Below are 21,089 nucleotides of genomic sequence, written 5' to 3' on the forward strand. Positions count from 1 at the left end.
ATAAATCACACTGCCCGCGGTGTGATCACACGGCAACACCTTTTGAGCAAATCTTAGCCAGGCTTCACTAACTTAAAACGTCGGCAGGCACCAAACCCAAGTCCAGAGGGGTCTAAACATCTCAGAATTCATTTTGTTTTCTGAAATGTCACGCACACGCTCAGGTACGTTGACTTCATGTACTGTTCCCATTCAATCGAATTGCCTCAAAACAATTCATCGCTAACTCCCCTTACTTCGTTATTCCTAGCACTTTAGGACCATGGCTTTCAGTGGCCCGCGCCTGCCACTCCGGAGAGCAGCAGCAGCTCGGGACACCCTCCGGCGGGCCCAGCCCCCAACGCTTTTGCACCTCAGCGGGTGCAAAGGGACCCTCCCGCGGGTGCAAAGGGACCCTTCGGCACGTTAACAAATGCTTCCGCCAGAGGGCCCCTGACCGCCGCCTCCCCGCCCCCCCACGCGGCCGACAGGTGGATTCCCACTAAAGGGGTCTGGGAGTCGAGGCGGGCAGGGGCGGGGCCGTACCTGGGATAGTCCTCTGAGGTAATGTAAATAACATCTTGATCTGATACAGATGACGAGAAGGGCACAAAGTTCCCGTTCTGCACGGGCAGCAGCTCCAGCCCCAGCAGCTCGCTGTAGGCCTGGTCGGAGAGCACGAACTCCAGGAGGTGGAGCTTCTCCTGGGCCCCGCCCGCGGGCGCGCTCTTCCGCAGCACCTGCCGCACCCACGCGGGCGTCACCTTGCGCACCGGCTTCGCGGGGGAGGCGGCCAGCTGCACGGCGGCCGCCAGGTTGGCCGGGACCTTGACGATGTGCTTCCCTGAGCTCTGGAGGTAGTTGAGCACGGCGGCGGTGCACTCCGCACTCTCGTCCAGCTCTGAGAAGTACGCCTGCTCTAGCCGGACCCACTGGTTGCTCGCGGAGTACAGGACCGCGTTCTGGAACAGCTCGTTGAACAGAGGCTCTAACACGGGCTGCCAGTGCACCTTGACCTTGCCGGCGTCGGGCCAAAGCCTGTAGATGAGGTCCGCCGACAGGGGGAAATCGGCGCTCCTCTCCGTCTCCAAACGCTTGATGGAATCTAGGATGAGAGTCGCGTAGGCTTTGGGGACGACGTTCACGACCAGAAACTCGTTCCACAAGGCCGCCGGGTCTCTCCACTGGTCCAGCTCCCGCCACTTGATGCTTCGGCGATTGTCGGTCAGGCCAAAGAACCCGCTGACGTGAACGGGGAGGCCCGTTTTGCTCTCCTCACCCGGCGGTAAAGGAAGAAAACAGAAGGCTTTTCCTGAGAGATCAGCTGTGGCTCCTTCTTCGTCACCGTCTCTCGATAAAGACATGGCTATTCCAATGATGGGGACAAACTTCAATTCGTCGGCTAAAGAATCAAGCTTCCCGCTGATCCCTCGCCCGCCCACACTGTTACACACCAGCCACGACATTTTCTGGGCGTCCTTCCTATCCTCGTCTTCTACAACTATATTTATATGATACGTGACACAGGTGATGCTGTTGCTTGGGACCTTCTTACAATAGTTGCTTATGGCAGTCTCCAGGATCTTCACAGAATTCGGCCGCTCGTGTCTCAGGGCCTGATTCTCGCTCGCAGTCACTCTGAACACCAGTTTCTCGGTTCCGTCGGCCTCTCGGACGTGTAAGGAGACGTCCTGCACGCTTTTCAGGAAGAGCAGCACCGTGTCTGCGTCTGCCCTGAAAGAATCGAACAGCTCGAGAACCTTCTGCTTATTGTATAGGTTACTGCTAAGCTGTGAAGGCTGGAGGCGAAGGGGGAAACGGAAAAATGTTCCCGGAAAATTGGCATTTACAAACGTTTCCTTGGTGCTTCCAAAAATGCCGATAAATGGCGCAAACTGGTCTGAAAGTTCACTCATTTCTTTGCTGTCGTCTTTGAGATTCCAACACTGGCCTGATTCGTGAGGACCAAAAAGCGTTTGATGAGGATCTAACATCCCAATCTGGTCACCACTAAAGATACAGGGAACATCTGTAAAGAAAAATTCGGCACTCATGAACAACTCTGAAATTTGATAGACAATTATAATTACAATGCAGACTGACTATCAAAGCATTACGTGTGGAAGAGCACAAACCATAAAGAGACTCTAATGCGGACTTATCTAAAAACAAACTAAATTTAGCTTCAGAAATTTAATTTCTCTGAGCATGAAACATAATGGTTTCTCTTTTGATTCCATAAGTATCAGGCAGGGAAACTTCTAATGATTACTGAGAAAATGTAAGATGTATCTTCAGACACCCGTTAAACGAGATATGCAACGACTACTTGGGTATTTATGCTCAATCTCCGCAGCCGCATGAACCCAATTATGCAAAACGCAACTTCATCCCAGGCTCACAATAAAAATTTCAGCCGCAGATTCTCTGAAAAGCAGGGGAGAGAAAGCACAGCACAGCGACTGCCCGCCATGCTCCTCAGTGAGCAAAGGCCCCCGAGTGAGTCTGCAGTGAGCCCCGGGTTCGCCTCCACCCCCGGCCGCTCACACTGAGCACATCTCAGAACCACGCAGAACCCAAGTGTGGTGCTGCGGGAGGCACACTGCGGGCACAGCGTGGCTCATAAAACTGGTACTAGCTGCTTCGCCTGTTTCTCAACCAAAGACGGAATGACACTTAGACACTGGCAAAACGACTAGAATGTCAGATGCTCCGTACCTACAGAAATTCTTCACCACGGTGCCCCTGTAAGGACTCCGTGAGAGTGATTTCGACATGTTTTTCCCCACATGCTGACGTTAGCACCTAACCTTCAGGCAAGACACACCTTCAGTATCAACGGTCACCAACAGCAGGCTGAGCTGTCACAAACACTGACTCCTAAGCTCTCAGGTATTTTAAGTGTGAAATGTGACGTCCCCCAACCCAGCCACTAAATCGATCAACAACGTGGTCGGATGGCACTCTTGTCTGTGCTCCCTTTACACCGTGTCCACACCCCCGTTACTTAAATTATGTCAGGGAGGGGCGCCTGGGTGGCGCAGTCGGTTAAGCGTCCGACTTCAGCCAGGTCACGATCTCGCGCTCCGTGAGTTCGAGCCCCGCGTCGGGCTCTGGGCTGATGGCTCAGAGCCTGGAGCCTGTTTCCGATTCTGTGTCTCCCTCTCTCTCTGCCCCTCCCCCGTTCATGCTCTGTCTCTCTCTGTCCCAAAAATAAAAATAAACATTGAAAAAAAAAAAAATTTAAATTATGTCAGGGAGACTCCTGACAGTTATAAAGCATGATGCCGGACCTTTGCAAATCCTGTGATTAGAGAATAACACTCCAGTTAATACTGTCCCACATAAACGTGCTCATTCTCAAACAGGGAACAATCCACAGCATTTGCTGGCTGTCTGCTAGACTCTCTGACTAAACAATTCATTCCTGTACAACAGTCTCCACACTCATGCAATTCACGTCGGTGCCCCCATAAAATTTTAAAACTTCCGTATGTCAGGGACCTACAGGGTACCATGCAAATGGCTGAACACGTGAATCTTCGCATTCGGGTATAATGGTTATATAATGCTGTGATATATGATTTAGTGTATTATTTACTTACAATACTATATAATAACATAAATGCAATTTAAAAAACAGGCTTAGTAAAATTGGGCTATATAGTGAGTGTGACCCTATGTCCCCCCACCTGCCAAGGGTAGTCCCAATTCAGGCCAGCTGGCCAGCTGGCCAGCTGTTTGGGAACAATACCACCCTCTTGTACTCTGACCAGTGTCCCAATGTGAACAATGAATTATATGGTCACCCTAGCGATAGCTATAGCCCTGCCCGCTCAATCCTTCCTTCTCTTTCAAGTTCAAAACGCAAACAGAGTTTTGAAACTAAGGTGCCAATTACATTAAAAACAAAAACCTTTTACCACAAACTACAGTAAATACCGAGAGCTTTGACTCTGGAAACATAGTCATCCATTCTTAGACATGTCTACACCACAAGTTCCAAGTATTTCCTGCTCTAACTATGAACCAGAACCCTCATATTCTTTCTAGATTCAACACATGATTTCAAAGTAATCTTTAAAATACTTTGAAGCTGGGGGGGCGCCTGAGTGGCTCAGTCGGTTAAGCGTCCGACTTCGGCTCGGGTCACGATCTTGCGGGTTCTTGGGTTCAAGCTGGTTCGAACCGAGTTCATCGGGCTCTGTGCTGACGGCTCGGAGCCAGGCTGCATCAGATTCTGGGTCTCCCTCTCTCCCCGCCCCTCCCCCACTCACACTCCATCTCTCTCAAAAATAAATATTTAAACAAGTGCTTTAAAAAAATAAATAGAACAAAGTAAAATACTCAGAAGTTTGAGAAGAGCAAAAGTTTTACGAGGAAAATGTAGAGAAGCCAGAATCAAAGATCTTCACTTTGGCCGTCATTCAATACTGCTGGGCATTACACTTTCGTCTTTAGTCGCTTGATATTTAAAAACGTGTACAAGAAAATCTATGAAAATCAGTTGGTCTGACTCAAAAGAGGTTCAGTGTGAAAATTCTGAGAGTAACAATTTGTGTAGGCATTTCAAGGGCTACATTTCAAACCTCACGTAAAGTGACTTAATAGATACTATCACACCGGTCCCACTGGACCGTGAGGACATTAACTTTTGGCATCACATGGTGACACTTCGGTGTGGCTACCGTGGCAACTTCAGAAAACCCAAGACACGCTGATAGTTCACTGGCATATTTCTCGCCGCTGCCAGAGAATTCGGGAGATGCCTCTGAAACCGCTTTCATCTGGAAACGATGCCTTTAAGACAGTATCATCTCCAAAGTGAACCAAATAAATTACAAAACACAGGTGAAAATACTTGGCACTGGTGTGACAGAAAAGGCGAATACTCTACCTGTTATATGGTAGACAGAATTAAACCCGATCCCGAATCTTCCCACCTTCAGAGGGTCGTCCTTCTTCCTGCTCCTTGCGATCTCCTGAATGCCATGCCAGTCCTCGGGGGTGAAGACTGCATTGTTGTACACGTAGAGAGCCGGCCCTGCGGGGGGAATGCACGTTCAGGCGTTCAGAGAGAAGTAAGCCAGAGCGTTCGGCCCTCTCCCAGGAGCTTCCTCTACGTAAAACCGCTTACTTGATGGCAAAAATGGAAAAAAGTGAAGGGAATGACTGAATTCTGCACCGTAATGCCAACATTCACGGTAAAAACAAAAACATAAGCTAACAGCAAAAATTATTAGCAGAACAAAACATTATGGCTGGTCAAAAACCCAAAAAGGAAAAATTAAGGATGTTATGATACTTAGACATCCGAACCACAGGGCACACAAGGAAATTAATCAGAGTACACTATTACTGTGCAACATTCCTTCCTAAATAGCATGTTTAAATTTTTGTTTTGTAAATGCGATAACCTGTACATGTACGGGAGGCCTTGCTATCTACGACAACCTTGTTAATATATTATTTCGTAAGGAGGAAAATAATCCTTCAGTCATGTTAATAATCACCTTGTTTGTTTTTGTTTCCATCAGCCTTTGGATTTTTCTATTCAAGGCATTACTTGTCTAACTACTGTAATCATTAATGTGACAAATTTTAAAATCAGCACCTCAGAATAATGCTACCCTGTCTCTAAAGTAGTTCCTTTAAAAAGTTCTCAAAATATTTGAATTTATAATCTGGATTTATAATTCAACATATTTTGGGGGCATCACTTTTTGAAACTTCTCTTCAGAATCTCTAACATTGTTTGAGTATGTTCAACTATAGTAATTCATCATATTTAAAAATAATTAACATTTTTCTTTTAAAAAGCTACTGAAGTAAACACACACACAGTAAATACAAAGACCTTACACATGAGTGGCCTGGATGAACTCTGACAAAGTGAATAAGCCTGTGAAGCCTCCAACTAAATACAGAGAACATTCCAGCACCCCCCAGAAGCCTCTTCACGCGCACCTATAAATTCCAGCTCCGATACGGGGATGTTGGCCATTGTTCGCTTTACAAAAACGGCCTGACGGCTGTGTGCAAACCAGTCCAAGAAGGGAGATGAGAGTTCGCAAGCTTGTCTGAGGAGGAGAAGCCCACAGCGGGTGAAGGGGACTCTGGGGCCAGGGCAGCTGGATGTCAGACCCGGATCCGCCACTGCCAACTGAATCACTTCAGGCAAACTAAAGCCACTCAGGCTCAGTTTCCTCGTCAGTAAAATAAGGATGAGAACAGCACCGCACTCGCAGATGAGATCATACAAACGAAGGCCCCGGCCCAACGCCCACCACAGAGGAATCACCTACACAGTCAGATGTTGTTACTGGTGCGTACAAGTACTGGCGACTAACCAAATAACTGTCATAGGGATCTACAAAATAAGTATCGTACCGCCCAAGAGCTCACGACAGCTGGTTTAGAATGGCATCTAGTGGGCAGTGTCTGGTTCTGCCTCCTCCAAATCTCCATTAAACATACCTCTGGAGACACAGAAACGGGGACAACAAACACTGACCACACAGAACACGAGGACTGGGAGCGAGGCTCTTGCCAGGATCTAGAAAGAACGTGCGTAACTAGCAGGTCTACGGAGGGGATTAGGAACCCAGCGGGAACACATCAGGTCACAGCGCCAGGAAGGAGGCACAGCGGGCCAGCCTGAAGGAAGACCCGCCTTCCTCCGCGCCAGCAGCCAGAAAATCCCTTGCTGCCCAGCTGCTTTTACAAAACATTTGTCAAGTTACCAAATAACAGATGCACGTTCTTACGAATTCAAGCGGAGTGCTTCACGGGAAAAGGAATTTCCTCCTCACATTCTCGATCTTCAGGGTTTACTGACACATCAGAACTGTTCCGATGCTATACATCCACAGGTGACAGACCCCCTGCACGTGGAACCGCCCTTACTCACTGGCTTCTGGAACATTCCTTCCACGAGGGCCAGTCGGTGTCTGAACGGGGTGGTGCACAGAGGAGCCCCCCCACCCCACCCCGCACAGGCAGCAGAGAACTGGGTGAGTCAGCTAGACGCATCGGTCCTCACAGGCCTCCACACCCAGCACGTATCACCCAGTTCTTTTTTCATGGTTTCAATCGAGGTGTTATCTGATCATACGCCTCCGGGACTCAGGAGGAAACTGTATGTATTCCACCTCTGTGTTCATCTTGAATCTCACCGAATCTCCGCCTCCATCGTGCAGATCAATTTTAAAATACCCCAATCTACCCTGATCAAAAGAACATCTCCTGGTTCTGAGAGTGAGATAACAAAACAATAAACCTCTTGAGAGAGAGAATTTTCTCTAACAAAAGTTGCAGTTATCTGGGAAGGAAAGGTTAGCAGCAGGCCTGCAATCTACTTTCTCCTTTTAAAAGGGAAAATGGAGGTTGGGGGGAGAGAGAGACAGAGAGAGACAGAGAGAGAGAGAGAGAGAGAGAGAGAGAGAGAGAGAGAGAACCCAGCCCAATCTCCTTGCAAACACGCTGACGACAGACCTCTGGGCAAACACACTCATGCTGTTTGCTAGCCGAGGAGTCTAGTGGAGGCTTCAGAACTTGAATATAAATAAACCTGGAATTTACAGATTTATGAGACACAACGTCCTGAAAAACTCACAAGCTACTGAACTACCGGAGAAAAACACGTACGTGTTTTAGGACCGTGTAGGTGCTGGCCTTCGTGCATCATTCCCAGGCCACCTCCGCTAACTCTAGGCCCAGGTGTGCCCTAACACAGCACGAACAGACCCAGCAGGAAGAGCGGGGAGTCCGACCCTTCTCCAGCCTTCCTTCACCGTGTCTCTTAATTAACCACATCCTTGAAATCCTTACTGGTGGGACACTGGGTGAGATCTCCTCATTCTTATGCACCTGATTTGACAGACTGAGTCTTTTGTCATCTGGTTATATAAAAATATAAGAACAAGAATAAGGTGGACTGAGAAGTTCTCATTTGCAAAACTAAGTATCAATAAAGGGGAACAAAACTAAGATCCAAGATGACACCAGCTAAGACAATATTCACATCTGAACATAAAAGACAAGCTCAAATATGCAAGAACATGTAGGGCCCTCAACAAATATTTGTTAAATAAAAAGATCAGAGATCACTTCTACCTACTTTTATGTGGCCAAGTTTATTTTAAATCGGCTAATCTGATAATGCTTTCAAGAGCCCATCTACGTATACAGCTGACCCTTGAACAACACGGGTTCGAACTACACAGATTATACATGGATTTTTTTATAAGTTCTAAAAATGTATTTTACTTTTCTTATCATTTTCCTTACGTTTTCTTTCCTCTAGTTTACTGTAAGAATACAGTATAGAGTATATATAGCATACAAAATATGTGCTAACCGACTGTTTATGTTACAGATAAGATGCTCTGGTCAACACTAGGCTATCAGTGGTTAAGTTTGGGGGGAGTCAGAAGTCATACAGGGATTTTTGACCACACGGGGTCAACAGCCCTAACCCCCATGTCCCCCCAGAGTCCACTGTACTTGATTCGGTTAAATAATTTTTATTTCAAATACTTTTTCAAATGAGGTAAAGTCAAGGCTGGAAGCAAAAATCCTAGATGCTGGGTCGGAGTTTGAAGCAAAATACTTCTAGGATCTCCTCACACTGTCCCCTTCGTGCCTCTAAGGTACACACATAATGACTAATATCAGTGTGACACCAGCCGTAAAACGTTATCACACAGAGGAGCTCTCTTCACCCACAAAATCACTGGGAGGCAGGTTTTGTTCTTATTACCATTTACAGGAGAGCAGACTGAAGCGAAGTGGGGCCAGGCCGTCCGCTCGGTCACGGTGAGTGAGTAGGTGGATCGGAGCGGCCGCCAGGCGAACCGGTGCCCAGGGGAGATGTGCCAGGGGGTGGGCCCGTGCGGGAGCAGGACCTGAACCAAAGACCCTCCCTCCGATCCACGCCCGGTATCTTCCAACCACGGCTACAGGAATCAGGAATGCCAGAACCAGGACGCCTGACCCGGCAGGTGTCATCACGAAACCGGACGACGGCAGAGGGGCCGCCTGCCCCCATCACCGAGGCAGGAGCAGCCCGGTCCACACGGGCAGCCGCCAGGCATGGCAGGTGTCCTCGCGCCTCGTCACACAACACACACGTGCAACCTGCCTGTCCCAGGTCTGACCAGAGAACGATATGTATCAGCTCTAATAAGTGTTAACTATATAGCGTTTACGTAGTTAACAACAGTTTTGATCACCCTCCTAAATCCTAAAACATGTTTTCAAAAATAGAGGACCTGCACCTCTTTAAAATATATTCAGGGATGTCAGAATCAATCCTTGTTATTTTCAATAACTTTCTACCATATATGGTCATATACAGTCACATATATCCTCCATCTGACTTGTAAGTTGCACTCAAGTTATGAACGTTCTCTTGAACACAGCACGTCCCAGAGTAGGACCGAGGTATCTGGGGTCTATTGGTCACGGTTATCTTACTGTCTTACCTTTCGTTGCCTTTATTCCCTTGTCTCCTTCAAGCCCTCTTCCCACCCACATCAATCAATAACCGATTATCGATTCTTACCCTGATATTGTGCCATATCTTTTGACCAAAGAGTCTCCGTTCCATACTGAGTTTCATCGTATAAAAATTTAACTTCTGTGGCCCCTGCATCTTCTGCGTTCTGAATTAATTCCTAATCAAGAAAATACACCAAAAAATAATATTTAATAACACACAATCTATTGCCCATCTTTGAACTTCCTATACTATTTAAAAAGTAATTACATTTCAGTCACAGAAACCAACGACCGCATCATTACCTTTAAATCCGGTGGGGATATGACTGCAAGTAACTGTCACACGCATATGAGAGCACGGTTGAGAGCTCGTGAGTCCCTCTCCAATGACACACTTAAAATGCAACCTTTAACTTGTCATCTCCTGTCCCCCAGTACAAATCCTGACACTGTTTACAATGCTGACTTACAATCTATACAAGCCTTCATTCAAAAGAAATGACTCCACCTCTGAAAGGTGCACAGGTGGTTCTGGTTCTGGGACGGGCAGCTTGTTCTCAAGCAGCTACCAAAGACAGACCTTTATTTACCAGTCCCTTACCAAACTCACCTTTTCTGAGAAAAAATGTATCAGTTTATATGTACCGCTTAGTAGTCTGCATGCTTGAGAAGTTGCAGTCTGACCCTGTCTTTCTCCTGCACTAAAGCTAAAAGCTTCTTCACAGTCAGGACTGACTCATTCCTTTCCCATAAAGAAGGCAGCAATGTTATTTGTTTGGCGGATTTGTTTGGTGATCACACCTCTGCAATGTAGAAAGGAAAGAGCAAACTACAAGGCTTACACACCCATCGGTAGTCCCCCCAAAATCCTTTTTCTCAACAGCCCCAATCACTCTGGCGTGCCCACCAAAAACATCTTGGGCTCTGGTCCATCTGAAGGGAGCTCTGCCAGACTCTGAAATAGGAGTCCAACTCTTAAAGCCAACACCGGCATCATGCATCTAAAGTAAGGAAAAGGCAACAGATGACAACTCCCGGATGAGCTCTGACACAGACTAAACCAAATCAACTGGTTTCATTTTTGATGGATGGGTCTTTAAAATACAGTAATTCCGTCTGTAATATTCACCCTGAAGGAGAGGAGGGAGCAGTCAAGGATGGACGAGAAGTGAAGAGAGCTTATACTGATCCCATGGCAATGCCAACAGCAAAGCCTTTATCACGTAGGGAACAGATACGGTGCCCACGGGACACGACACCACCATGGCCGAATGAGGGGACACAGCAGAAGTGGAGAGCTAATTCTGAGACCAGGGATGGCGTCAGGGTTCACCCAATGCACACCGAAAGGTGGGGGGATCTTAATCCCACCTGCTGTTCAACCCCAAACACGAACATTTGAACCATGCCCTTAGCTACCTCCTTATCATCTACAAATTCCTCCTATTTACGCAACTGTCTATTTCTAAAAAGGTTTTTAAGACCTATCCCTACCCTATTCACTCTAAAAGAATCCCTAAAACATAGCAATCTTATTTACATTAGGAAATTATAATATAAAAGACAGAAATAAGAACTATCGGTAGCAAAATACAACGTTCACCTACAAAACGAATAGCACTTTAGAAGCTGGATCTTGTTTCCATTTGGATATCTGTGAGTGATTTCTGTGTATTTTACGGAGCAGAGAGGAGGAACACTGGAGATAAAACCTGTTAAGTCCCAGGCCCCAACTAACAGTCTCAAGTTGAACAAAAAATAGGATGGGATGCCTTTTGTCAGGGGATCTCTTCCAAACTAATTCTGAGAAGAGGCAATAAATATGCCAATTTGCACACGATCTTGGGCAAGTCACTAAACTACGTCCAGACTTGTTCCAGCAAACATCACAGAGGACAGTGACCTGAGTGTAGGTAATTTCTATGATTCCTATTAATTACATCTCTAAGTGCCGAATTCGACCACAACATCCAAAGAACAGAGATGATATGGAGCCGGCTCACACACAAATGCACGCAGTAAGGAGAGCGGAGGACCGCGGGCTGCTTGCCAACTTTAAGGTGTACAAAGACCTCGCCCAAACCCCTGCCCTGTGTCCCCTCAGTCCCCAGTCACTTGCTTCTGAACTGACGAGCCCCTACTCCCATTACCACCAACGAAATCTTCACTTAAAGTCACTTAGCTTTGGGGCGCGTGGGTGGCCCAGCGGGTTACATGTCCGACTCTTGGTTTCGGCTCAGGTCATGATCTCACAGTTCGTGAGTTTGAGCCCCACATCGGGCTCTGTGCTGACAGCGCGGGGCCTGCCTGTGGTTCTCTCTCTCCCTCTCTCTCTCTGCCCCTCCCCTGCTCACTCACTCTCTCTCTCTCTAAAAATAAAGAAACTTGAAAAAAATTTTAAATGGATTCTATTCACCTCTGTCTACCCCCTGACAATCCATACTTTCCCCATACTGTCCTAGCATCTTGAAATAAAATAGTTTCCAAGCTCACTTTCTGTGAACCACTGAAGGTTCTGTGAACCTTCTGTGAACCTATGCTGAAAGATGACCTTAATTTGCTCCAACATACCGTCATTAAAATCACTAACGATGGGAGCAATCTGCAACCAGCACCTGTCCAAGAACAACTACTTAAGTTCAATTAAATACACCTAATCCTTACTTTCTAGAAACTTACCATCCAAACTAAAACATATAATGAAGACCAGGATATGAAAGGCAATAAACATTAAAATAAATTAGGGGGAAGAAAAATGCATAATAGTTGATCTACTTTTACAGTTAATTGAGGAGGTTTCTTATGAAGCTTAAACACCAAATAATTTTTGCAGGTTCTTCTATTAGTGCTTTCTTTTATGGTTGTTTGGTTTTTTGGTTTTTGGTTTTCAGTGAGTGTATTCAAACTAAAAGAATACACTGTAAATAGAAATAAACAACTAAAACCATTTTGTAGCAACGTGGATGGAACTGGAGAGTGTGATGCTAAGTGAAATAAGTCCTACAGAGAAAGACAGATACCATATATTCTCACTCTTATGTGGATCCTGAGAAACTTAACAGAAGACCATGGGGGAGGGGCAGGAAAAAAGAAAAAAAAAAAGGTTAGAGAGGGAGGGAGCCAAAACATAAGAGACTCTTAAAAACCGAGAACAAACTGAGGGTTGATGGGGGGTGGGAGGGAGGGGAGGGTGGGTGATGGGCACTGAAAAGGGCATCTTTTGGGATGAGCACTGGGTGTTATACGGAAACCAATCTGACAGTCAATTTCATATTTAAAAAAAAGAAGAAGAAGTAAACCTCTTTCTGAACCCAGGGGTCAAATGTGCTCATGGCCCCTGAATGTGGGTTTGCATTATTTTGTCCATTCGGTCAACCGGTTGGTTTGCAGCGGCCCCACACGATGTTCCACAAAAGTTGTAAAATTACATTATGTATTTACATAAGATTATTGAAAAAAGAGTTCCTAGAGCCACACTGTGCTTGACTACAGCACCCAGCAACCGAGCGGGCTCCTTTGCCTCTGAACCCTCGCGTCCTTACGACGGCCGCACTCACAGCCCGGCCGAGCCAGCAGGCGCGGAGGGAAGGAAGTGCAGCTGTTCAAATCTAGGCAACGTGTTTCAAAAGTCAAACGCCACCGGGACTCCCAACTCTTTTTTTTTGCCAAAGTAAGTTCACACACGTATACAACACACGCCCTTACCTTAAGGATCTGTCCTCCTTCCGGATATCTTCTTAAAATGTCCTTGAGAAAATCAACAAGCGGTGGGGTTGTTTGACCAAACCGACCTAAAGCACAGAACGCACTTAAAAACTGATTTTAGAAGAAAAATCCCCCGGCTGTTGCCCACGTGCTGTTTGGTTCCAAGACCTAAGGAAACTTGGACAAATTATGACTTCACATGAGCTGTCGCAGCTCTCGGCTCTGAACGTCTACCTGGCCAGACACAGTACGGAGCAGAGCGGACTCATTTATCAAGTCTCCACCTTTTTAATCAAAGTACAAAATTCGGTTTTTAAGAAAGGCTCACAAACAGACCATATATCACAAAAGATCATTCATTCAAAGACGGAGAGCATGGGGCGGGCTGTCGCCAGGCTCCAAAGCAAGCGAAGTCGATGGCAGTCTTTTGTGGGTGCTCTTGCCGCTAAGAAATAAGCCAGAGATAGTGGCGGCTACTAGGCCATGGTTGATATTCTCAAACCCAACTGACGTTCTGATTGCGCTGAAATCGGCCCAGTCACTGTCCCAATAGCTGTCCAGTTCAAATACCCTTAAGCATTTCCTCACCGAGAGATGCTTAGAATTGACTGACCCGGTGACCTTCGGAGAGCTGACAGGGAAGTATAGAGAGGACGGGGAAAGGGAAGTAACTTCTCAGACGCACAGAAAAACACACAAACAAAACTGGGCGTAAACTAGCGAAATCATCACTACAAGTTTATCTGCATCGTCGGGGTGCAGCACCCAGTGGGCCCAAGCCCCAGCAGGACTCTGCTTCGCAGGGTACTATGCCCCGCACGTTCTCACAGAAAATTCGCTAGCTCCGCCCACCCTGGTTTTCCAGCCTGATACAGCCTCATCACATCCCGTGGAATACACCTTCGTTGCACTTTTAAAACATAACCGTTATGCAACTAAAAATGGCATAGGCTCCTGGTAAAATCAGTTCAATACCTCCCCCTTTTAAGCCTTTTGATTGAAGGTTTACAAAAAGATGACAGTTTCTGAAAGTCAGATCTCCAATCTTGATCCAGTCAGATAACTGAAAGAAAAGAAAAGAAAAGAAAACAGTGTGTATGAAGAGCAACGTTGTTCACTCAAAACTACTTCCATCCTTTTACTCACTTAAGAAATAATGCTTGTTGACCTTTCTTAGTAGGAAATCAGTTACTGTGGAGAAGTGAACATTTCAAAGAACAGAAATTTAGTCAAAAAGTTTCCTTAAAACCTGAAAGGACTTTTCCTAAACTAATTACAAAACAGATAAAGATACATATCTGCTTTGAAACAACGTAAACTTTTAATGATAAATCGGGATCGTCAACATAAACAAAATCTTCCTTTTTACAGTTCCAAAATGTACCGCTCAGAAGCCAAGGCCAGATCAACCTTCTCCCCAGCATTCCTCAAGTGCTAAGATGGGGTGACCTCTCACAGGTCAACAGCCTGCAAAAAGTCACCCAAAAGCTCACCTGCAAGAATCTTCCTAACTTAACACTCCCCGACAGGGTGCGAATGACCTCATTCACCGTATTAAAAAGTCAGTGTTTCCAACCGTCTACCATCATCCCACACGGAGATCCTCCAAGGTTCCTAAAGCTCAACCCGTCAAAAGTGACCTCACTGGGTTTCCTTCCAAACCCTCCTCTGCTATCTTTTATTGTATATCTCTATTAATAGGGGCACCTTCTACCTCTGCACCTCGGAGGGAACGCGGGAGAAGCCCCCTCTCTCTCTCTCTCTCTCTCTCTCTCTCTCCCTCTCTCACTCTCTCTGCAAACCACATGGCCAATTAACCTTCCAGGTGCTACCAGGTCCATCCCCAATTTCCCTCAGACCTAACTTGCTCTTCTCCGTTTCCAAGTGCTCATGCTCAGACTCTCAGTATTTCTTGGATTTTTATGACAATCTCTCATCTGGCCTCCTTACTTTCTGTGTATCATCATTCTAGTCCCCATTTCTAAAACACAAATACATATCATTTACATGTATTACATATTATATAGTGTATATATAGTATTATATACTATTATAGTAGAGTATATATAGTATTATATACATATAATATACACAATATATATAATACTATATGTATGGTATTATATATAATAATTATATATAATTTATATTATATATAGTATTTTATATATATATATATACACACACACACACACACACACACACACACTCCCACTGAATCTTAAAGTAAGCCTGTAAAAACTAAAAACTCCCTGCACAGGAAATATGAATAAGAATAATCCTAGCAGTACTGTTGCTAACCACAATTATTTTAGAAACAACCCCAATTCTGTAACATATTGACAGAGCGGAACATCATCCAACAATGAAAAAATGGGTTAACTAAGCTGCACATAACTCTGGGTGAATATTCATAACATAATACTGACTTTAAAAAGATAATTCCAAGTTACCACATATAGAATAATAAGCTTATAAAGTTCACAAAGAACTAAAAGTAAACAGTGTATCACTCAGGTTATAGACCTAGGTTACAGACCCACACATACACACATATGGATATATATGTTCCTAGGTATACATATGTACACACATAAATATACACACTTATGATAGAACGACTGAAACAACTACAAAAAAGGCAACAGAATAATAAATGCAAAGCGGTAAGGGAAAAGAGGCACACGGGCTGGGGCGGAGAGAAGCACACAGGTAAATACAAACTACCAACAGTGCTCTTCTCCAGTTGGATGATGTCATCAAAGTTGTTCCTTCCATAGTTAGTTAATTAACTACTTAATTACTAAGTGAGAGCCATGCATAAACCAAGGATTACTAGTCCAATTTAGCACAGCTGAGGTTTATCTGAAGGAAGAAAGGCAGGAAGGGAGGAAGGGAGGCAATTTTTAATGCAGGAAGAAGTTTGCAGGTCTTAAAGAGGCCTTGAAAAGGAAGAAGACAGGGTAGAATCGCGTTCGTAAACACGGATGTCACTGGCTATGTGAGTCTGACAGCGAACGCTTTTGGTGCAGTGTCATCAGTGACCTGTCTACAGGGAAGTGATTCTCCCAAAGAGAAATCGAGCAGCACAGATAACTGACCTCAGCAGGGCTCTCAGCTTTCCCCTCCGGAGTCTGCCAAGATTAAGGAATTTGGCTGGGGCCTCTCTCCTTCCTAGACCCTACACCGCTCCAACCAAGCAAAGTAACATTGGTCCTACTCCTCTCCAGAGACAATGAAATCTTAAAAGTTGCCCAGTTAAGTCTTTAGTATACAGACTTAGTATATAGACTAGTATACAGACTCCCTCAAAAACTTCAGAGATGATCATTTTCATGGACTATGAAACAACTCTTTCCAAATTACTAAGCAAACAATACGATATTAATTACAACCTGGATCTCCCGACCCTTCTTCCTTTGTTCAGTTGTCAAGGACACAAGGAGTTGTGAGACTCAAGACTCAAGAGTTGACAGAAAGGACATTTTTGATCAATTAAAAGACAGGAAAGTCAAATCATGCTTCACACCTCCTGGTTTGAGGCTCGACCACATTCGGTGCAGAGGAAACAGCTACAATGAGACAGTCTCTTCATCAGACCGGAGGCAAAGTGAAGAACTTAGAAATTCCACTTCCAGGCCAGGGAAGGCAAAAGAGGGACAAGGACGATGAAGGTGGCGGATGGCCCGGAAAGACTGAGGACTGAGAAAGTGCCTGATGCCAACTATGTCCCAAACAGACCCTAACCCGTGAGTGACAAGGAGTCCTCAACAGCTTTTGCTTCCTGCTTACCCTGACATATTTAGGATTCCATTATCTCTGGGTCTGACTCAAGGCTTGTGAACATCCCTGGCGAGACCTTCTGCCTCTCTACATCTACCCCTCTACCCTGCGCACATGCACACACGCACATCCGTTTGTACCAACTGCCGTAATCATATCTCTCCAAAGCCTCCTGTATATCCTTTCCTTCTAGCTTCACTGTGACAGTCGGTCACGATCTAGAACCTCACTAGCTCAGGACAGCACAAGCTTCCTAACCAGAACCCCCTCACCCAGCCACTGAATCTGAAACTCTCTATGCACCACGGCCACATTCACTATCCCATACCAATGCTTTGCACAGACACCTCCAAAAACACTTCTAGAGGCAAGACTGAGCCACGACTGAGCCTTAGGGTTTGACCACATGTAGGGGACAAGATGGCAAAGCACACCCAGAGGAATAACCAAAGAAGTGGGTACAGAACCAGGAGACTATAGACAGGAAAGCTAAGAGACAGAGATGGGCCCAGAGAAAGAGGTAAGAATGACAAATATTTACAGAAGAATAAGCTTCTTAAAAATTTCATAATTTGCTCCTCAATTCTGTCCAAAGTCCTCTAACGAGTCACATGTCTACGTGCTACCAAATACGTAAGAAGGGCTGAGCTGTGGAGGAACATAAGAACAGTTTAACTGTGAACCTGTGTCTAAGTGGTCAAGAGACCATGGTGTGGGCCCAGGTACACAGACGGTCAAGATTACATTGAGGGATTGAAAAATACCAATGTTTGTACCGGATATAAATCCGATACTTGTAAGGTCATTCTGTGTGGCTCAGTATTCCTTGTATATCTGTTTAACATTTTTTTTGCCTCCTCTAAATCCTGGAAAGGCTCTTTTATCCTCTAAAAAGTGAAGGTATTTATGAGGATAAAAGAATGGGTCAATTTTCAGTAAAATGTTTCCATTTAACTCCTTTAAGGAAATTAAGTTTTTTCACAACTTAAAGAATATATAGATCACAATATGAAACATTCCCATCTTTCAAAGTTTTGATTGAAGCCATTCATTTGCACCCCAGAAATTTTAATGTGAAAGAATAGTTTCTATAATATAGTCTGAAGATCCTTTGCCTAAATTTCTGTGATTCAAAACTGGGGGGGGGGGGTAGGGGGGTGTGTGAAGGTGAGGATTATTCCAGTTAAGTATACAACACAATTAGAAAAATCTGGGGGCACCTGGATGGCTCAGTCGGTTAAGCCGCGGACTTCAGTTCAAGTCATGATCTCACTGTTCATGATGAGTTCGAGCCCCTCGGGGGCTCTGTGCTGACAGCTCAGAGCCTGGAGCCTTCTTTGGATTCTGTGTCTCCCTCTCTCTCTGCCCCTCCCCCACTTGTTCTCTCTCTCTCTCTCTCTCTCTCTCTCTCTCTCCCTCCCTCCCTCCCAAAAATAAAAGATTAAAAAAAATTTTAACATAAAAAAAAAAAGAAAAATCTGAGTAATGGTTAAGTCACTTCAAAACAAGTAAACCAGCACAAAAACCCTCTGGCTACAATGCCCATCGAAAAAGTACCTTAATTTCAGGAAGTGAAGATTCAGACGAAACGGCGGGCAGGGGGCAGGGTGACACAAACGCTGAACCGGCAAATCAATTAAAATTGCCACTCACGAGGGGAAACCCCGTGCGCTTTTTGATCGTGTTACTCACAAAGCATCGCGTCCCGGGTGATCGCTAAATCCACCTCTGCCCTCCACGACGCGAGAATGAAACCCGCCCAGTTTCTCTCTCAGCGAGCCCACTGACTTAGCAAGTGGATGCGCTACAACCCCGAGCACAGAGGCGGGCCCACCGTCCTGCAGGGAGAGGGGACCGGCGCGCCGTACCTCCCTGTCGCCGAGCCACAGCCGCTGCTCCGACACCGGGAAGCCCGTCTCGGCCAAGATGCGCTCCTTGATGTCGCGCACGGTCCAGGACGCCCGGACGGCCACGGTCCTGCAGCCCACGCAGCCGGGGAGGACGGTCACCCGGAGCCACCTGTGCAAAAGGCAAAGGGACCTTCAGTGGGGGCCACGTGGGGGCCCTCCCGCGCGGGGTCTCGGAGGGCGGGGAGCCTCGCGGCCCTGGGCTCGGCCCGGCCCGGGCGGGGTTACCTGTCCCCCATCGCGAGCGTCCCGGCCGAGCGCGGGCCCGCGTCCGCCCCAGCGCGCCGCGCCCGCTCACGGCCGCCTCCGCCGCCCCGAGAGGCCCGGGGCGGGCACCGAGCGCGGGATCCTCATGGCGCAGGCGGGCGCCGCCCCGGCCCGGCTCAGCCGCAGCCCCGGGAGCGGCGGCACGAGCCGAGCTGGAAACGCGAGAGGAAGCGGCGGCCGCGGAGGCGGGGCGGGGCGGGGCGGGGCGGGGCCGGCGGCGGCGGCGGCGGCGCGCTCCCGGCCGGCGGGGCCCCAGGAGGCGCCGCCCGCGGGCACGCGCCCGCCCGCCTGGACCGTTAGCCGCGTGGGCGCCCCGCCCCGCCGCGCGCAGGCCCCGCCCCGCCGCCCGCGTCCGCCGAGGCGCCAAGGCCCGAGGACTCGAAACACTTAAGAGTCCGCGCGGAGCCCTCGCGGAGAAGGCGCGTGTGTTTTCCCCGGCGGGGTTCAACAGGCACGGGAGCGGCGGAACTAGACATTCCTGGGGCCTACGCCGCCGTCGCCTTTAATGACTTTCCATCTCTGGCAGCGTCTCCAAATAAGACTTCTGGTGGCCTCGCAGGCACAAGCTACCGCCGTGGTGGCTGCAGAAAGAAGAGCCTTTCGCGGTTTCGTGATTGTTTTTAAGGCACAAAAGGAGGATCAGTGATTCAGTCTGCTGGAGGAAGGAGCAGTAAGAAAGGAATAGAAAGTAATCGATGACGATATACGTGAACATATCCTATGCCGTGTTGAAATACACGTAACTTATTTTGGCCATATTTTATGGTTGGTAGCCTGTTTTCCCATGACGCCTGCAAGCTCCTTGATATCAGAAACAGGCCTCAAGAGTCGATGGAGGGGCGCCTGGGTGGCTCAGTCGGCTAAGCGTCCAACGTCGGCTCAGGTCATGATCTCACAGCCTGTGGGTTCGAGTCCCGCAACCTCTGTGCTGACAGCTCGGAGCCTGGAGCCTGCTTCCGATTCTGTGTCTCCCTCTCTCTCTTCCCTTCCCCCACCCACGCTCTGTCTCTCTCTGTGTCAAAAATAAACATTAAAAAAAAATTTTTTTTTTTTAAAAGAGTTGATGGAATCACCCAAGAGTAACTAATGTTGCCTTGTAATTTGAAAGCGTGCTAGCTTGACGAAGCTTCAGAACGTACCATTATTTTCCTCTGGCTTATTTCTCAGAGGTAAGGATGAGACACATCAGGGGCCGGAGGGGGTGGGGGGGCAACATCTATTACGACAATTCAAAGGCTATGTCCTGAGGAAGTAAACTTGTGTGCTCCTTGTTTAATACCAGGAATAGAATTAAATTTTAGTGTTGGCGCAAAAAAAAAAAAAAATGATATTAATGACTGTTTTTCAGTTATCACTTTTCTCCCTCTTGCACAAAAAAATATTACTCAGAATTAGTTATCAGCAATAATAGAGTACCCATACAGAATATTCCATCCCTTCCTTCTAGCCACATTTAAAAAGGAAAGGCTGGGGTGCCTGGTAGCTCAGCCCGTTAAGGCTGGGACTCTTGATATTGGCTCTGGTCATGACCTCACCATTGGTGGGACAGAGCCCCGCATCAGGCTCTCTGTTGAGAGTGCACAGCCTGCTTGGGATTCTCTCTCTGCCTCTCATGCTCTCTCTCTCTCTCTCTCTCTCTCTCTCTCTCTCTCTCTCAAAATAAATAAACATTTTAAAAAGGAAAGTCTGTAAATCATGCAGCTCTTCCCCTACTTGGAACGAGTACGCACAGTCAATCAGAGAAGAGGCCAGAAAACCCTAATGGATGAATATTCCCTTTCTCAATCAGGCAACACTGTACATGCAAATGCATTAGAATATCACCAAGGAGAAAATCTCACTGAGCTGCTGAGCACGATCCCCCAGGATAAATCCTCCACGCAGAAGTCCTTTGATAACCCCCGGGTCTACCTGCTTTCCTTATGCTCTCTCCTAGGGAGACAGGCA

General features: G+C 46.8%; 1 protein-coding gene across 2 annotated transcripts in view; it reads right to left on the reverse strand.

Moving 5' to 3' along the window:
• Nucleotides 1-19,132, reverse strand: part of SACS (sacsin molecular chaperone) — a 41,912-nt gene extending 22,780 nt beyond the window's left edge. For both annotated transcript variants that reach the window (XM_032592538.1, XM_030307821.1), the window contains exons 1-7: nucleotides 19,104-19,132; nucleotides 18,837-18,987; nucleotides 14,161-14,248; nucleotides 13,186-13,271; nucleotides 9,545-9,656; nucleotides 4,877-5,023; nucleotides 526-2,008 (exon numbers count right to left, since the gene is read on the reverse strand). In XM_032592538.1, coding sequence (XP_032448429.1) covers nucleotides 526-2,008; nucleotides 4,877-5,023; nucleotides 9,545-9,656; nucleotides 13,186-13,271; nucleotides 14,161-14,248; nucleotides 18,837-18,987; nucleotides 19,104-19,114 — 2,078 coding nt within the window. In that variant the 5' untranslated portion in view covers nucleotides 19,115-19,132. The remainder of the gene's footprint in view (nucleotides 1-525; nucleotides 2,009-4,876; nucleotides 5,024-9,544; nucleotides 9,657-13,185; nucleotides 13,272-14,160; nucleotides 14,249-18,836; nucleotides 18,988-19,103) is intronic.
• Nucleotides 19,133-21,089: the final 1,957 nt, after the last annotated feature.

Source organism: Lynx canadensis, chromosome A1 (genome assembly GCF_007474595.2).
Source record: "Lynx canadensis isolate LIC74 chromosome A1, mLynCan4.pri.v2, whole genome shotgun sequence".
NCBI classification, from domain to species: Eukaryota; Metazoa; Chordata; class Mammalia; order Carnivora; family Felidae; genus Lynx; species Lynx canadensis.